At 41.3% G+C, this 15,926-nt stretch overlaps 1 protein-coding gene and 1 non-coding gene across 2 annotated transcripts in view; one reads left to right on the top strand and one right to left on the bottom strand.

Annotated features, from left to right (window-relative positions):
- LOC102101892 (uncharacterized) overlaps nt 1–15,926 on the bottom strand; it is a 70,055-nt gene that overhangs the window by 25,251 nt on the left and 28,878 nt on the right. Inside the window, 1 exon segment of the mRNA XM_014251858.2 lies at nt 1,072–1,078. Coding sequence (XP_014107333.2) covers nt 1,072–1,078 — 7 coding nt within the window.
- On the top strand, nt 5,444–5,516 carry TRNAR-CCU (transfer RNA arginine (anticodon CCU)). Its single transcript has one exon. It is a non-coding gene; the product is annotated as a tRNA-Arg (tRNA).

The following is a 15,926-nucleotide window of genomic DNA, read 5'->3' as shown; positions in this document are numbered from 1 at the left end:
CAGGCAGACATGGCACTCAGTGCTCTGGCAGTCATGGTGACTGCACCTCCTCCCTTGGGCAGTATATTCTAAAGCTTGACAGTCCTTTTCATGAAGAAATTTTCCTGATGTCAAGGCTGAACCTTCCCTGGTGCAGCTTGAAGCCATTTCCTCTTGTCCTGTCACTGGCTGCCAGGGAGAAGAGGCTGACGCCCACCTTGCTCCACCCTCCTTTCACTGAGTTGAAGAGAGTGTTAAGATCTCCCCTGAGCCTCCTTTTCTCCAGGCTAAACCCCCAGCTCTGGACACTTTAGAAATACAAAGAGGAGTTAAGAAGGCTTAGTACTGAAAATATAGTTCAACACTCAAACGTAAAACAAACCCACATTTGTGTTGTACACCTGCTCTTAGCTGTGTTGCTCAGACTGCATTCTCTCAACTCAAAGCCTCGTCACAATATCCATGTTAAATACTATCCATTATCTTCAAAAAGTATTTAGCAAATTCGTATTTAGCAAATCTCTTATTCTCATTTTTGTTATCTGTTAATACAGAATGTTATCTTAATTACTTGTCCTGCAATGGGCATTAATTAAATTATTTGATAATCACTGACATTTACTGTATTTTTTGAGCTCTCAGAGAGGTAGGAGTAAAAATTACCCTCTGTAAGATTATTCACTGGGGTGCAGTTTTTAATAGGGAATAGACTATATCATTAAAACTCTAGTAATACAGATAAATATAAAATAAATTATACCTCTATTTTTCCTCAGATCACAAATGATATTTATCGTAGAAGCGCTAGTACTGGGAAAAAAAGAAAGAATAAATTTTAAATGTTAAACTTTTTCTTGACAAGCTTTCAACATTAATCTACCTACAGCAAAATATTTCCTCCTAGTTATGGCAGAATTCTACAGCTTGAAGCAGCAGATTCACATAATTCACTGGGCTTCAAGGTATATTAATAGATCTCAGTGTCAAGAATTAATCTATGTCCTCACAATATGATTTAGTACCCAAAGTGTGCTAGACAATATCATATGCAAAACCCAACAATTTTATCACCTTGAAATCTCCCCAGATCACACCTTGTCTGGGATCCAAAGGATGTTAATAACAACAGGCAGTATAAAAACTGAAACATATTCCAAGACACTAAAAAAAATACTTCACAAGAAACTTCTTCTAAGACCCACTTCAGCTCTCAGTTCTAAATTTACTGTTTAAAATTCACTTGGCCAACTGATATTCAATGACCCTGACAAATGATTTAAGAATACTTTATGCTGTTTGAGAACGGGTAATGGCTTATGGAAGAAAGGTACAAGAACATGTTAGATTTTTCTATCACCAGTAATTGTGCAAATCAACATTAATAATATGAGATTCTAAAAACAAAGGGCTGTACTCAAATTTTAAATCACATATTTGATTTCATTATTTGCTACGTAATAGTTTTTGGAAACTGGGAGTTGCTGAATTGTGAATAAAAAAAATAGATACAATTTTATTCAACACAAAGTTAAATTACATATTTTGGATCTGTGAAAGCCAGCACTAGCTATTCTCCTTCCTTTTCAGAAACATGTAAAATACTAACAAATTCAGGCTAAAATTTGCTCCATGCACTTTTTCGTCTCATCTTAAATATAGAAAATAAAATAATTCTACTTCAGTAGACAACCCCATTTACAAGTGTTTAGCAATAAATTTTAAAATGACAGGGGAACAATCTAATAAAAGCACTTTAACATCCAAAAAGAAATTGCTGCTCAAAGCATTTTTATAATTAGGTTTCGCACTGAAAGGAACTTTGGATGGTTGCCCTGTTTTCTGTTTAATTTTGGTGAAGTAATCAGTGAAATGTCAAATCTGTTCATCACCTTGGCAATACAAAAGAACCAGTTGGCCAGATAATGCAAGCAAATTAATTCCATGAATGCAACAAGATGCTGTGGAGTCCCTGCATTTGAGGAATGGCATTCAGTAAACACTTGATCATTAATATTTCAGTTCTGATAACTGGAAAAATGCCAGGAACTTACATCCTTATGAGCATAGCCCTGTTGTAGAAACTTAATCCAAGTGACAAAATAAATGTGTGACCATGTTACTGCATAGATCAAGTCTTCTGAAAGGAAAGAATTTATTTTTTCTACAACAGGAATGAATGAGCTCTGGGACAACAGTCTTGTTTTTTCAGTATAACTGTCCTTCCTCCTAAAAATAAATAAAACTAGGCATTGTTAAAGATACCAATACAGAACTCGGGATGAATTACATTAATGACTTCATGATTTGAAATACTACACACAACAGCAATTTTAACTCTCTGCTTTCCATAAGGAGGTTTAAGGCAGGTTTTCCATGCTACTCTGGGAACCAGGACCCATTGCCTTTCTTTTAGTAATGTCTATGTTCATTTGTGTAAAATGATACTCAAAGCTTTTTCTCATCACATGACTTTACTACTATTCCTGTTTGCTCACTTAATGTTCAGGTGGTCCCTACATATCGGTAAAATTTTGGTCAAAACTTTTTTTTTGCCTTCTCTAAATTGATCACCAGAGTCATTTAGTGAGACTAAATGGAAAGTCTTACAGGCATCTGTCAGCTGATTTTCCACTGTAAAATCCATGGATAACACTATCAGCCTAAAGCTGGGTGCTTCTGGTAAGAAGATCCAGCAGAAAAAAAAAGTAGTTTTACAGAAGAATAAAATGGAGATACTGAGATCCAGAGGTAGGGTAGCAAATATGTAAACAATATCACAAAGGGGATCACCCCTTAAACAATCTCAACTTTCCCAGAGGAGAATTTCAAAAGCAGAGGCTGCACCAACCAGTCAAAAAGTGATAAATCAGAGCTGTGTGTCTTCTATCCTTTCATACATTGTGTAATAGCACCTCCTACCTGAAGCTACAACAGGTTAACTATATAGGTGAAGACATGAACGTTAGCAGGGCAAACCAAATACAGAAAGGTGGATAAAGCACATCAAAATTTATAGGATGAGGATGAGGGTAACTGTGAAAGAAGGCAGGGAGGGAGGATTATATTCATCCAGCAAACCCATATACTGTTGTGGCAGTTTGACATTAATTGATATTTGGGGAGAAGTAAGAAACACACACAGAAGTGATTTCTTTAAGAGAAGCTGCTAGGAGCCACTTCTGTGCATAGGACAGGCCAATAGCTGGCTAGTTGTGAGAACTGACAACATTTTAAACCCTAGAAAATTGGGTCCACCTCTGTGCATTCCACCTTTTAAAAACCACAAACCTGGGAACTATCTCTCTTAGCTTCCGGCCTTGAAGAGGTAACTGGAGACCAGCCCCTGCCTGGCCCAGGTGGCCTGGGAGGGCCAGGCCAGGCTCTGCTGTGGCACTGGCCCCTCCTGGGAAGCTCTCTGGGTCCCAATCTGGCTGGGGTGGCTAGGGCCCCTTCCCAAGGGGGCTGACCCCTTCCTGGGGAGCCTGCTGAGGCCTTTGCAGTGGTACCGCCGGGCCAGGCCGGCCCCAGCTTGGCTGAAATTCTGCAGCCGCTGAGTTTCACCAGAAACTGCCAGGCAGGAGGAGGGGAAGCCATCAGCCTGCGGTGTGCAGCCTCTGAGTGCTGGCCTGGCTCCTGAGATCATAGTCGCCCTCGCCCAGTGCAGCGACAAATCATCCAGCATAAACAGCTCCAGCTGCTGCCCCCAGCAGAGCTCACATGACCATCCACAGGCCTGGGCAAGATTTAAGCCTTCCACTACACAGATGAGACCTGCAGACCTCAATCCTCTCTCCAGGGAAAGAAGAGAACAAAGTGACACGTAGAGAGACAACATGAAAACATCAAGGTCAGTAAAAGAAAGAGTCAAGCCTGAGATGAAAGAGGGATGAGGAGATGCCGAATGGGGAAGAATTATTCTTTTGATAGGGCCACGGAGATGGATAATGAGTCTCCTTTAATTCATGAAAGAGTATTGGGGGAATGAAGTATACAAGCTGTAGATCTGAGCAGAGGAATCCATTGATGAAGCCAAGCAGATGTTGGAGTAGCTGTGATCCTATGACACGCTTGAACAGTGAGAGAGAGAGATGAGAGTGATGAAGACCTGTTAGCGTTCAGGATCACACATAATCACAGAATGATTATATGAAGGTGCTTTATTGAAGAGCTCTGGGTGTCAGGGGTACACATATCCAAATCTGACCCGATTTGGTTTTGAGTTGAACATATTTTATACTCTACCGTTATGCAACTTACATATTAATGATTAAACTTACATTGTTCTATTGTAAGCATTGTTTTTACCCAAGCATGGATTTCTTGTGATCCCCCCTAGCCCCCTAACATTGTTCCTCATGTTCTTTAAACAATAATTGTATCTAATCACATCTAACAATTGTATCATTTATCATATACTGACTACACAGGTGCAGTTTGACCTGATCTTTAGCAAGCACAAGGCCTAACATTTCTCAGGGCCTACTTTTCCCAAGGCTTTCCAAACCTAACTTTCTTTCTAAGTCTCCGAATTTTCTAAGATTTTAGAACCTTTTACTATCAGACCCTTTCCCCCAGGAAGAGAAGAAAACCTCTGTTCCCAGAGATGATCACAGAGACAGATGGAGAGAACATTTGCCTTTGAAAAACTCATCCTTAAAATAATACCCCATGAGTTCATGGCCCATGAACACACCTCTAGGAGGGCTGTGAAAATGGGAGGAAATTTCACAATGGCAGAATTTTTGCCCAGGTGGCTGCTATTAATAGAAATGAAAAGCCAGGAGAGAACTGTTTCTTGTGGAGAAGTCTCCATGGCATGACAACAGAAAACTCCTCTCCCTACTAAGACTGATGAAAAGACTATTGTATAGTTGGTACTGTTTTAACGTCCCAGGTTTTATCTCTACATTGTCAGTTGGGAAAGGAAAAAGCTGGGCAAGGGGAGGAAAGGTGTTCTGGAGGTTTTATTCAGGTTTTTTTATTCTTGTGGTCCTGTTAATAAAGTTTCTTTATTCCTTTTAAGTTTTAAGCCAGTTTTGCCCTTCTCCTAACGGATATCTCACAGCAAGAAATTAGTAAGTACCCTGGTGATTTTAGCCAGCTCTAAACCCACCACATTATTTGGTGCATTGGCCGGGAAACTCAAACTGGTGAATCTAAACCACTACACAGGATGAGGGTCCTTCCCCCGCATCATTATCATCATTCACTGGCTGATCGGTTTTGGTTTTGTGTTTCATACCTCTCATGGTAGGAGCAAAAACCATTGGTTTAGGTTCACTGTCTGGTTTAGCTGCTGGCTGAGCTGCAGCCTGAGTGACTGGGGTAGCTGCTGATTTATCTCGCTGCCCTACAATATCTAGCAGCAAGCAGTAAGCATACACCAGGGCTCAGCTTATTGCAATGATCTTTTTCTTAGAATCATCATGGCACTTCTCTTTCAGGTATTTCCCCACCTCAGCCAGCCTGGCTAGCTCAGTCGGTAGAGCATGAGATTCCTAACCTCAGAGTTGTGGGTTCGAGCCCCACATTGGGCACCAATAATTGTATTTGTCTTGGTTTAGGGCAAAGTTGAGCAAGAGCTTCCAAATGGGGTCCATCCAGAAAGCAAATTCAAGTGGTCCCTCCCCCAGCTGCTTCAGGGAAAAAGATTTCTTTGGAGAAAAGTGGAAAAAACTGTTTAATAGAAATAGAATAATATAAAACAATAAAACTTCTCGCTGTTCAATGAGATGGCAAATCCAGAAAAAAAGTCTTTTTCATGTGGTGTTGCTCAGCTTGCTCAGGTTCTTATCAGCCCCTCTGGTGCTGGAAAATGACAAGGCCCAGGCCCCAGTGGGTGACAGGCATGATCTCCCGGAATTTGTCTGGGTTTTCAGTCCAGAGCAGGTTTGAACAGATCCAAGAAAAAAGTAAAAAAGTCTGGGGAACTTCTCTGTCTCAGTTAGCTAAAAACTTACTAAAAGCAAAGGAGTGCTCTGTCCCACTGTCTGTGTGTGCTGCAGACAGCACAGCAGTCCAGGAGAAGGATGTGGGGGAGTGAGGGCTCTTTCTGGACAGAAACTGTGTGTTTCTTCTTCCCCCCCTTCATACCCAGAGCCAGTCCTAAAGGTGCATATTGGAGTGAAAAATCGCTCGCTCGCGGTGAGAGACTTCTCCAGGGTCAAGCTGTTCAAGTATAAGCAACTTATTATAAGGGTAAAAAGAGGGGAGACCCATGTCCGCCACCAGCCTCGGCATCCACGTGGTCCAGGGAAGGGGAGAGAGCACAGGTAGAGCAGGAGAGGAGAGGTTGGAAAGGGGAGGGAGGGAGTAAGAGAAACAGAGAAAGAGAGAAAAACCAGAGGGAGAGAGCAGGGAAGACGAGAGGGGTAGGAGCAGGGAGAGGGGGCTGAGAGTTAAGAGAGGGGGAGAGGGGTAAAGGGGTAAGAGGTAAGGGGTAAGAGTTAAGAGCTAAGAGCTAAGAGAGCGAAGTTCTTGTTTCAATCCAATATATCTTTTTCTATCGTGAATATTCTAATTCTTAGTAACCAATCACCATGAGACACACCCACTAAAGAATTTACATCCAGCCTATGCGCTTCTCTATATTAACATACAGTGTTGCATTTTAGATTCTACAAAACTTTACAAGTTCTTTCCTTGCTTCTTGACCTTTGGACTTTGTTTTATCAGAAGGACATTGTTTTATCAACAGGGATTCTCCTCTAGCTGGATAGGCTATTGTTCTTTGGTTAACCACTACTCAGTATCCTAGGGCTCAAAGCAGGCTTTCATTTCTACTTTGATTCTAGCCTTCATATTTTCAGAATCTAGTGCCAAACAATCACATTCATAAGGTTTCCCTGTTTCACCCTCCCCAACAGGTGCAGAACTTAATATGTAACATAAACAAGGCAACTAGGGATTCAAGCATCATAAAGTCACCCCAGGCCATTCCACCCCTTATCCCCATATCATCAACTTATTACCAAAATTAATATATATTCTAACTCTACAAACACATATGTTATATACATATATATACGTATATACAGACAAGGGCAGTGATATTAAGCAAACAGTGATATTTACTCATAGTTCTCACCCAACAATCAGACCTCCCTGAGGTACACATCATATTGTTCCTACTTTCTGCATTATCCATCACGTGCAACGTGATGTGCAACCCACAAATGGGTTTGTCTGTACTCAAAGCAGAACTGATCCAAACTGTCTTCCCCAGCAAACCCCTGACATGTACCACTGGGACTTTGTCTCCATCTACTGTATGGAGGGTCTCAGGTTGGGCAGGGCCTGCTTGGTTGGTTGAACCTCAGGTGTTAACTAACCAGGTAGCCTTTGCTAGATGCTGCTCCAAATTTTGAAAGACTGCCCACCCAATGTTTTCAAGGTGGTTTTTAACAGCCCATTGTACCTCTCCACTTTCCCACCCACTGGTACATGATAAGGGATATAGTACGCCCACTCAATACCATGTTCCCTAGCCCAGGTGTTTATAAGGCTATTCTTGAAATGAGTCCCATTGTCTGACTCAATCCTCTCAGGGGTACCATGCCTCCAAAGGACCTGCTTTCCAAGGCCCAGGATGGTGTTTCAGGCAGTGGTGTGAGTCGCAGGGTAGGTTTCCAACCATTCAGTGGTGGCTTCTACCATTGTGAGCACGTAGCGCTTGCCTTGGTGGGTTTGAGGCAGTGTGATATAGTCAATCTGCCCGGCTTCCCCATACCTATATTTGGACCAATGCCCACCATACTGTAGAGGCTTCAACCGCTTGGCCTGCTTGATTGTGGAACACGTCTCACAGTCATGAATAACCTGAGAAATACTGTCCATGGATAGATCCACCCCTTAGTCTCATGCCCACTTACAGGTGGCATCTCTACCCTGATGAACTGAGGCATCATGAGCCTATCAATCTAGGAATAACTATTCTTTGTGCTGCCAATCTAAGTCTATCTTTGACACCTCTATCTTTGCAGCCTGATCCACCTGCTCATTGTTTAGGTGCTCTTCATTAGCCTGACTCCTGGGAACATGGGCATCTACATGACGGACTTTCACAGACAGTTTCTCTACTCTGTTAGTGACGTCTTTCCACTCATCAGCAGCCCAGATTGGTTTTATTCTGCACTGCCAGTTAGCCTTTTTCCACTTCTCCTGCTATCCCCACAGAGCATTGGCTACCATCTATGAATCTCAGAAGTAGAGCTACAGCCACTTCTTCTTTCAGCAATGTCCAGGGCCAGTTGAACAGCTTTGCGTTCAGCAAGTTGGCTTGATTCAACTTCTCCTTCAGTAGCTTCTGTGACTTGTTGTGTGGGGCTCCATACAGCTGCTTTCCACTTCCGGTTCATCCCTACGATGCGACAGGAACCATCAGTGAAAAGAGCATAGCATGTTTCTTCTGCTGGCAGTTGGTTGTACGGTGGAGCTTCTTCAGCTTGTGTCACTTGTTCCTGCTCCTCTTCATCAGTGAGAGTGAAGTTTTCACCTTCCGGCTAGTTTGTAATTATCTCCAAGATCCCAGGGTGATTCAGTTTTCCAGTATGGGTGTGCTGTGTGATGAGAGCTTCATGTGGCATTGGTGGCATGGTAGGTAGAGGGAACCTTTGCTTTGAACATCCACCCCAGCACCAGTAGCTGGGGTGCCAGGAGGAGTTGTGCTTCTGTGCCAGCCACCTCTGAGGTGGCTTGAGCTCCTTCATAGGCAGCTAAAATTTCCTTCTCTGTGGGAGTGTAGTTGGCTTTGGACCCTCTGTTCGGCTCCAGAATCCCAGTGGTCGGCTTCGAGTCTCTCCAGGCACTTTCTGCCAAAGGCTCCAGGACAGACCATGGGTCCCAGCTGCAGAGAAAAGCACATTCTTCACATCTGGTCCTGTCCTGACTGGTCCAAGGGCTACTGCATGAGTGATCTCCTGCTTGATCTGGGCAAAGGTTTTTTGCTGTTCAGAGCCCCAGTGGAAATCATTCTTTTTTCGGGTAACCAGGTAGAGAAGGCTCATGATCTGTTTGTATTCAGGACTACGCATTCTCCAAAAACCTATGGTACCTAAGAAAGCTTGTGTTTCCTTCTTGATGCTTGGTGGAGACATTGCTATGATCTTGATGACATCAGTGGGATCTGACACCACCTATCTTGCCACTTGTTGGGGGTTAGGTGACTTTTTTTTTTAGTTCTGGCTTGCCCATGGAATTTTTACCCATTAGTTGTGGAGACAACCTAACTGTGGGTACTTGGTGGGTGCTTGACAAAAGACAAAGAGTTTGGCCAGGCCCAGGGCCAGGGAAGGGGACAGGAAAAAAAGGAGGGTGGGGACAGTTTGGCAGGCTTTCTTCAGCTTCAGAGAAGGACATGTTGGGGGCAGAGTTGTTGCAGTGGAGAGAAGGGAATTTTGCCATCACCCAGATGGAGCTGCTGCTGCTTCTCCTTCTTCCCTCTTTGTTGGTGGCCTCACACACCCTGTCCTGCTGGGACGTGTGGCAGTGCCAGCCACTGCCGCGGAGCTGCTGATACACCTCAGCCACAGGCCCAGGATCTCAGCTCATCCCTGCTGTTCCAGCCGACTGTTCCTCAGAGCCCTGCAGGAGCACCGGGACTGCTCGCCCAAGGGGGTTTGTGAAGCAAAGCGTCTCCTCCATCCCGTCTCAGCCAAGAAAGCTGTCCCGGGGTCCCTGGTTCTGTTTTCTTGCTAATGCTGTAGCTATTGTTGTTTGTTTGCCTGGTTCCACTAGTAAAGAACTGTTATTCCTATCCCCAGATCTCTGCCTGAAAGCCCTTGATTTCAGAATTATAATAATTTGGAGGGAGGGGATCTACATTCTTTTCATTCCAAGGGAGGCTCCTGCCCTCCCTAGCAGACACCTGTCTTCTAAAACCGAGACACCACTTTACTCCCAGGAACTGGATCTCTTGAGCAGGTCCCTTAACTTTGCTCTTCTTTATGGCGAAAACGGCTTTCGAGAGAATCTGGATGATTTTCTCTTCTTTCTCAAAGACCCATGCAGCCATATTCCCCCACACAATGAAGGCATCAATGTACTGCAGATTTTCTAGTGCAGCCTGAATCAGTCCATGGCAGATGGTGGGGCTGTGTTTCCACCCCTGGGGCAGCTGGTTCCAGGTGTACTGCATGCCCCTCCAGGTGAAAGCAAACTGAGGCCTGTATTCTGCTGTCAGAGGAATGGAGAAAAATACATTGGCAATGTCAATAGTGGCGTACCACTTTGCTGCCTTGGACTCAGCTCGTACTGGAGCTCCAGCATGGCTGGCATGGCAGTGCTCAGGAGTGGAATCACTTCATTCAAGCCACAATAGTCCACAGTTAATCTCCATTCTCTGTCAGATTTACACACAGGCCAAATGGGACCGTGGAAGGGTGAGTGGGTTTTGCTGAGCACCCCTTGGCTCTCCAGCTCTCGGATCATCTTGTGGATGGGGATCACAGCATCTCGAGTTGTTCTGTACTGTAGGTAGTGCACCGTAGAAGTGGCAGTTGGTACTCATTGCTCTTCCCCCTTCAAGAGTCCTGACTGGGTTATCTGATAGCCCAGGCAAGGTGTTAAATTGCTTGACACCCTCTGTCTCTACAGCTGCTATCCCAAACACCCACCTGAGTGGAGTATTTTGATGACTTGTTATCAAGTAATGGAATTGAATGAGATGATGTAGTAACAAAGTGATGCCATTAAAACATCCCCAAATATAATAATTATATCATCCTGAGTAATCCAAACTACTGCAACAATTCCATGGCAGCAGCAGTGACCAGTGAACAAAACTGCAATGATTTTTATAACTAATGCTGTACAAGAATGGCCATGGCATCTAATTTATAAGCCCTTTTTTGTACACATGGAATAATGTGGGCCTGAATAGAGGTTGAACAGTTCCCAACTCAGTAGCTTTGAAACTTATGTCAATAATTTAGCTTTGTATCTAAACTAGCAGTGAGTTGTGCTTTGGTTCACAGCAGCTTTGACTACAGCTTCCCTTTAAAACTTCCCTCCTTCAGATGTGGTCAAGCTGATGAAGAGGTATTTGCTCTTCCTGGCGTTCATCCATCAAGAAGTGTAAAGTTGATGTAGGAATATTGTTATGTGGCATAAGAGAAAAGACATTTGGCTGTATCAGCTTGAAGGATGCATTAAATGAGGCAATGCCTGAGTAGCAACCTTACATCAATATTACAGAGAGAAACAAAGTGCAGAGCATGATGAAATAAGAAGTTCCTTACTCTGGACTGTCTAGGAGTTGAAAGATAAATCCTGTGCAAACCCCTTTTCCCTATGAAACCAAGAGGAAGCATCCCTGCACCTCAGAATTCATGTTCCTCTGTGCTCAGAGATGCTCTAAGCTTGTTGCAGATAATATTACAAATGGTTGTCAAAGATAATAGAGAATAAGTCAATTTACAGAAAGGATGGACAAAATCAGTAAGGTCAATATCCAGACTTCTCACTTGTCTTTGCTTCAAGGATAAGAGAATAGCTGGCTTTGAACCCCCTCAATACTGAGGACTGATATGAAGGGTAAGATAGTATTTTAAAGTATTTTTGCAGTTGATAAAAGAAACACTGCACTGCTATTAGCCTAGCAATATTCACATACTCCCATTCCCATAAATCACAGCTTACATTGCTTCAAAATATTCTCCACAAACATAGTGAAACACCCAAGGATAAGCTCAGCTCTCCTAATCTACTCTTCCAATGTGATATCCTTCCATTTCTACAGAATAAGCACTGAGTGGCTACAAAGGGAATGAGAAGAGACTGCAAAGAAATTCACTTGCAGATATGCAGAAGTCCTTTGTAGTGCAAGTAGGTGTTCACAGAATTAGGATGCATTGATAAAACAGAGGGAAAACCACTGGTCACAAATGAGCACAGTGGCTGGGGCGGGGTGGGGGGGGGAGGGGGGCAGTGCAGATAAAAAGGCATTTACAAAGACCCTTGTACTCAACATTTGTTACATTTTCTTTCTCCTATTCTTTCAAACAAACCCAGTAATGACTATGTTACCTGTAGAGTCAGAACCCTATAAGAATAAGGAAGAACTATTTATGCTCACATATTATAAAGATTAAATTCTTGAAGTTATGTGACACATGGCACCAAATGTTTCTCAGGTTCTTGTGCCCTACATTTTTGAGTGCTGGATATACTGGTTTGTTTTTAAGCTACAAGAATCTACTCCTATTTGTAGTTTTTCTTGGCAACTGCATCTGCATTACAAATTCCAGAAAGTACATGCTTGTTCCTTTTAAATAATGGATAAGGCTTTATACATTATATTTTGGCGTCTGAAATCCATTAAAATGAAGCCACATAGACCCGAAAAAGGACTTGTCAACAAGATGTCAACAAGGAACTGTCAAGTGGCGCACAAGAATGCTGAACAAGATACTGGGACCTGAAATCTGAATTAAGGAAAGACCATACATTAGCCATTTTCACTAGCCCTCATTTTTATTTACCCCGGGGGATCGTAGTCTGAGAAAAGGAAAAATACCCACCTCAACTACTCCTATAAACAAACAGGGGCTTCAGGTTATGTGTAGCAGGGCACTCCAGAAAATGAGATGTGCTCCCTGAAAAATATGTGCTCCAGTCATCTACTTTTAAATAAATAATGTCACAGACACATCATGGTGCGAGGATATATTCTCCAACAGCTGGTGCCTGGCATTTAAAAACAAGGACACTCTTTCAACATGTTTGATTACTTTGTATCATTTAGGTTTTGGTACGACACCATGGTTTTTATTTTCAAGTGTGTCTTGGTTTAGCTCTTATGAGGAAAAAAAAAATCTCATACACAACACATTTTTAGATGAGCTTTATTCTATTATGATAATAAGAAAGGCTCTCTATTCAAACAGAGCAGAATGGGGGTCACAGCCATTCATTATCATCTAACCTAACTCTTCATAGCGTCTTTCTCAGAAAAGATAATTTTCCTGCTAGAAGTCCAGATTTGTTCAAGCCAAAAATTTGAAACCTTAATTATGCTGTAGATTTAATTAATAATTTTAATAATCCCTGTTGTTATTATTATGGTAATTTCATATACAGCTTCTTTCATTGACTTAAAATTCTTGCCCAGGTGTATACCATTATACCATGACTTGCACACAAATATAACCCTACTCCATTCTCAAACTATGTCAATGGAAAAACCACAGAAAAAATCAGAGTTACATTAGAGAGGTAGAGAAACTGAGAAATGGACATGCATAGGATGTTTTGCTTTTTTTTTTTTTACTCTTATTTTAAATATGAGATTTTTGCAAACACTTTTAAGAGAAAGATCCTTATGCAAACAATTTTTCTGCAAACATTTTTCATTTCAATGGTGTCAGTCAGTTTAATCTAAAAAATATCCACTCTCTAAAATGCAAGACTTCAGCAGTATTTGAATCATATATACACTAATCAAATGCACTACAACAGTAGAATATTTATATAATATAATGTATTAAATATACAGAGTAACTTGCTCAGAAAAATGTTTTTATGTCTAAATTCACATAGTTACCAAAGCTGACTCAGTGCTTTACCCTTATTTCTCTTCCCAAAATTTCTGGTGCTTAAGAACAGCGTTACAAGGCACCAGGGATTAATAGAATTGTTTGCTACATTCATTACTTCACAATGGCTGTTCAATTACTTTAATAAATTATTTTAAATAAATTAGCTCCAGAACCAAGCTTGGATGTGCCAGATTTTTATTGGCAGAGAATTTTTACAAGAAAATTATAGTTTTATGATACCTATTTATAATGAAAACACTCACAGTACTTTAGCTGTAAAACTTTAAGTGAGCAACTCAGTAAGAGTCCATTCATGTTGTAATAACAACAGGGGAAATTGTGATCCGTATTTAAACAAAAAATTCAAAAATAGTGAAAAAGTGGCATTTTTCATCTAGGGAAAATTGATAGAACTTTATTGGCTACAGCAGACCCAAGTTATTTGATCGTAAGGTTCCTCTCCTGACAGTTAGGTAAATGTCCATGGGTCTCCTACAAACACTGATTCATGTCTATTACTGCGGTGGCAATGAAATAATTTCAGAATTGTTTTAAGCCTAAGATATTCAAGATCAGCAGTTCATATACAATCTTTATGAGCAGTCACAGGTCTACTAGGAGTCATCAGGTAAAGTGATCTCAGATGTTTTTCTCTCCATTAGCACCTTCCAGTGCTGCTCTTTGGTCAAACACAGTTGCTACATTGATTCTATATCAGAAGAAATAAGGACAATCCTAAGACGCTGAGAAAATGGAATATTTTTACAAGCTGAATTTTGATTTTTCTTCTACTCAATATTCTTTGCTGCTTTAACAGGTCTCAACAAAGAGAACCATTCTTATGAAGGATAATCAACACATATATTTAAAGTTAAGCTAGTGTTTGAGCTAGGAGGAGCAAAACCATAATTTTTTGGTTAGGTTACACTTTCAATAAAACATTTGGAAAGGTTACACTTTCAATAGAAATTGTTCTTCTAACATATGAAAGTCCAAGCATAAGTACCATGCAACACTTTGATAATGGGGCAATTACAATCTGCATTCAAAATCTTATTTCTAAGTCAGCTTATTTTCATAAGCTGATCTCACATCAGATAAACAGGTCAGAACTGACTGAAATTGAATTTACCTAGTGAGCAGATTCCAGCTTCAACAGCCCAGGATCTTCTCCAGGTATTTTGGATAGATAAATGTGTAAGTGTTATGTTATGGCAAAGATAAAGCCTCAATTTGCTTTATTTTAGCTGCACAGATCTGGGAAATCAAATATGTTGTTTAGGAAAATCCCAAATACTGTTCTGATTCTGTCATCCAGTCACTGCCTGTTTTTCTAATATTGTACCTAATCCATTAACCAGTTTTCTCATTCTTAGAAAAATGCAAGGGATATTATGACAGAAGGAATGTAACAACTACAGAGTACTAAATATTAGCACTCAAGCTTCACTTCTCAGAGCAGTAAAAACTTTCATTCCATATTCCAAACCAACTGAATCCCTCACATTTGTAAAGCTCTAGTCTGGACTAGAAATTTCATATGACCAAGCTGCATTCTGCCACCTGCCAGTCCATAAAGAGCAGAAGAGGAGCCACGGCAGGTTTCCACATAATGGTGTTGGGTTTCTCCTGGATCCAGGAGAGCTCCCAGGATTAGGATCTGTTCTGTTTCAGAGGAATCAAAGATAACATAATTTGACATTTAGCAGTGATACTAGAAAAGTGTGATATCTAGGTTTCTAAGGTATACACATCACTCTGAAACCAGAGCTACTGAATCCTTGAGGTTGTTTTTTTTCTGTAAGAAAAATCTGTTGTAGTTACACAGGTGTGTCTCAATTACCTGTCCTTTTTTTTGAGGCTGGAAGTCCTGATCTGATTAATTGGATGTCTCTGTCCTAATGTCTTATCCAATGCCCCAGGTTCTAAGTGCCTTACCTTCTTCATACATTTTGTATCAAGTCTTTCATTTTTACTGGTTAATACAAGACATAAATTCTATTAGCAGAGAAATATGCCAAAAATCAGATGCAAGTGTGTTGTTTCATGTCTAAAGGAGCTTGAAGGGAAGATTAATCAAAGGACAGCAGAAAACAGAATTTTTACTCAGAGTAACATCAGTATCATTAATACACTGGCAAAGCTGGTAAAATAAAGGTGCAGGGTATGTTTCGCAACCTCATCTGACACAGCCACACAGAAATCCATGGGCTTGAAAATTCTAACACTGCCAATTCCCTGGGGCACAAATCATCAAAAATACTTTTCTGAATGAGGAGGAAAGCAATTTGTCACAGCCTTTAAATACATAAATAAATGTAGCCAACAGGAGTAGGAAGTCAGTCATATGTCTTCATCCATGAATATTTCCTAGATGAGATCCTGTGACTTGTAACTCAGCTCTTCTTCCAG

Source organism: Pseudopodoces humilis, chromosome 7, assembly GCF_049639895.1.
Source record: "Pseudopodoces humilis isolate 2021_Gansu_Grassland_sample_001 chromosome 7, ASM4963989v1, whole genome shotgun sequence".
Lineage (NCBI taxonomy): Eukaryota > Metazoa > Chordata > Aves > Passeriformes > Paridae > Pseudopodoces > Pseudopodoces humilis.
Note: the sequence above shows the minus strand (reverse complement) of the source record. Positions and strands in the feature narration are given on the sequence as shown.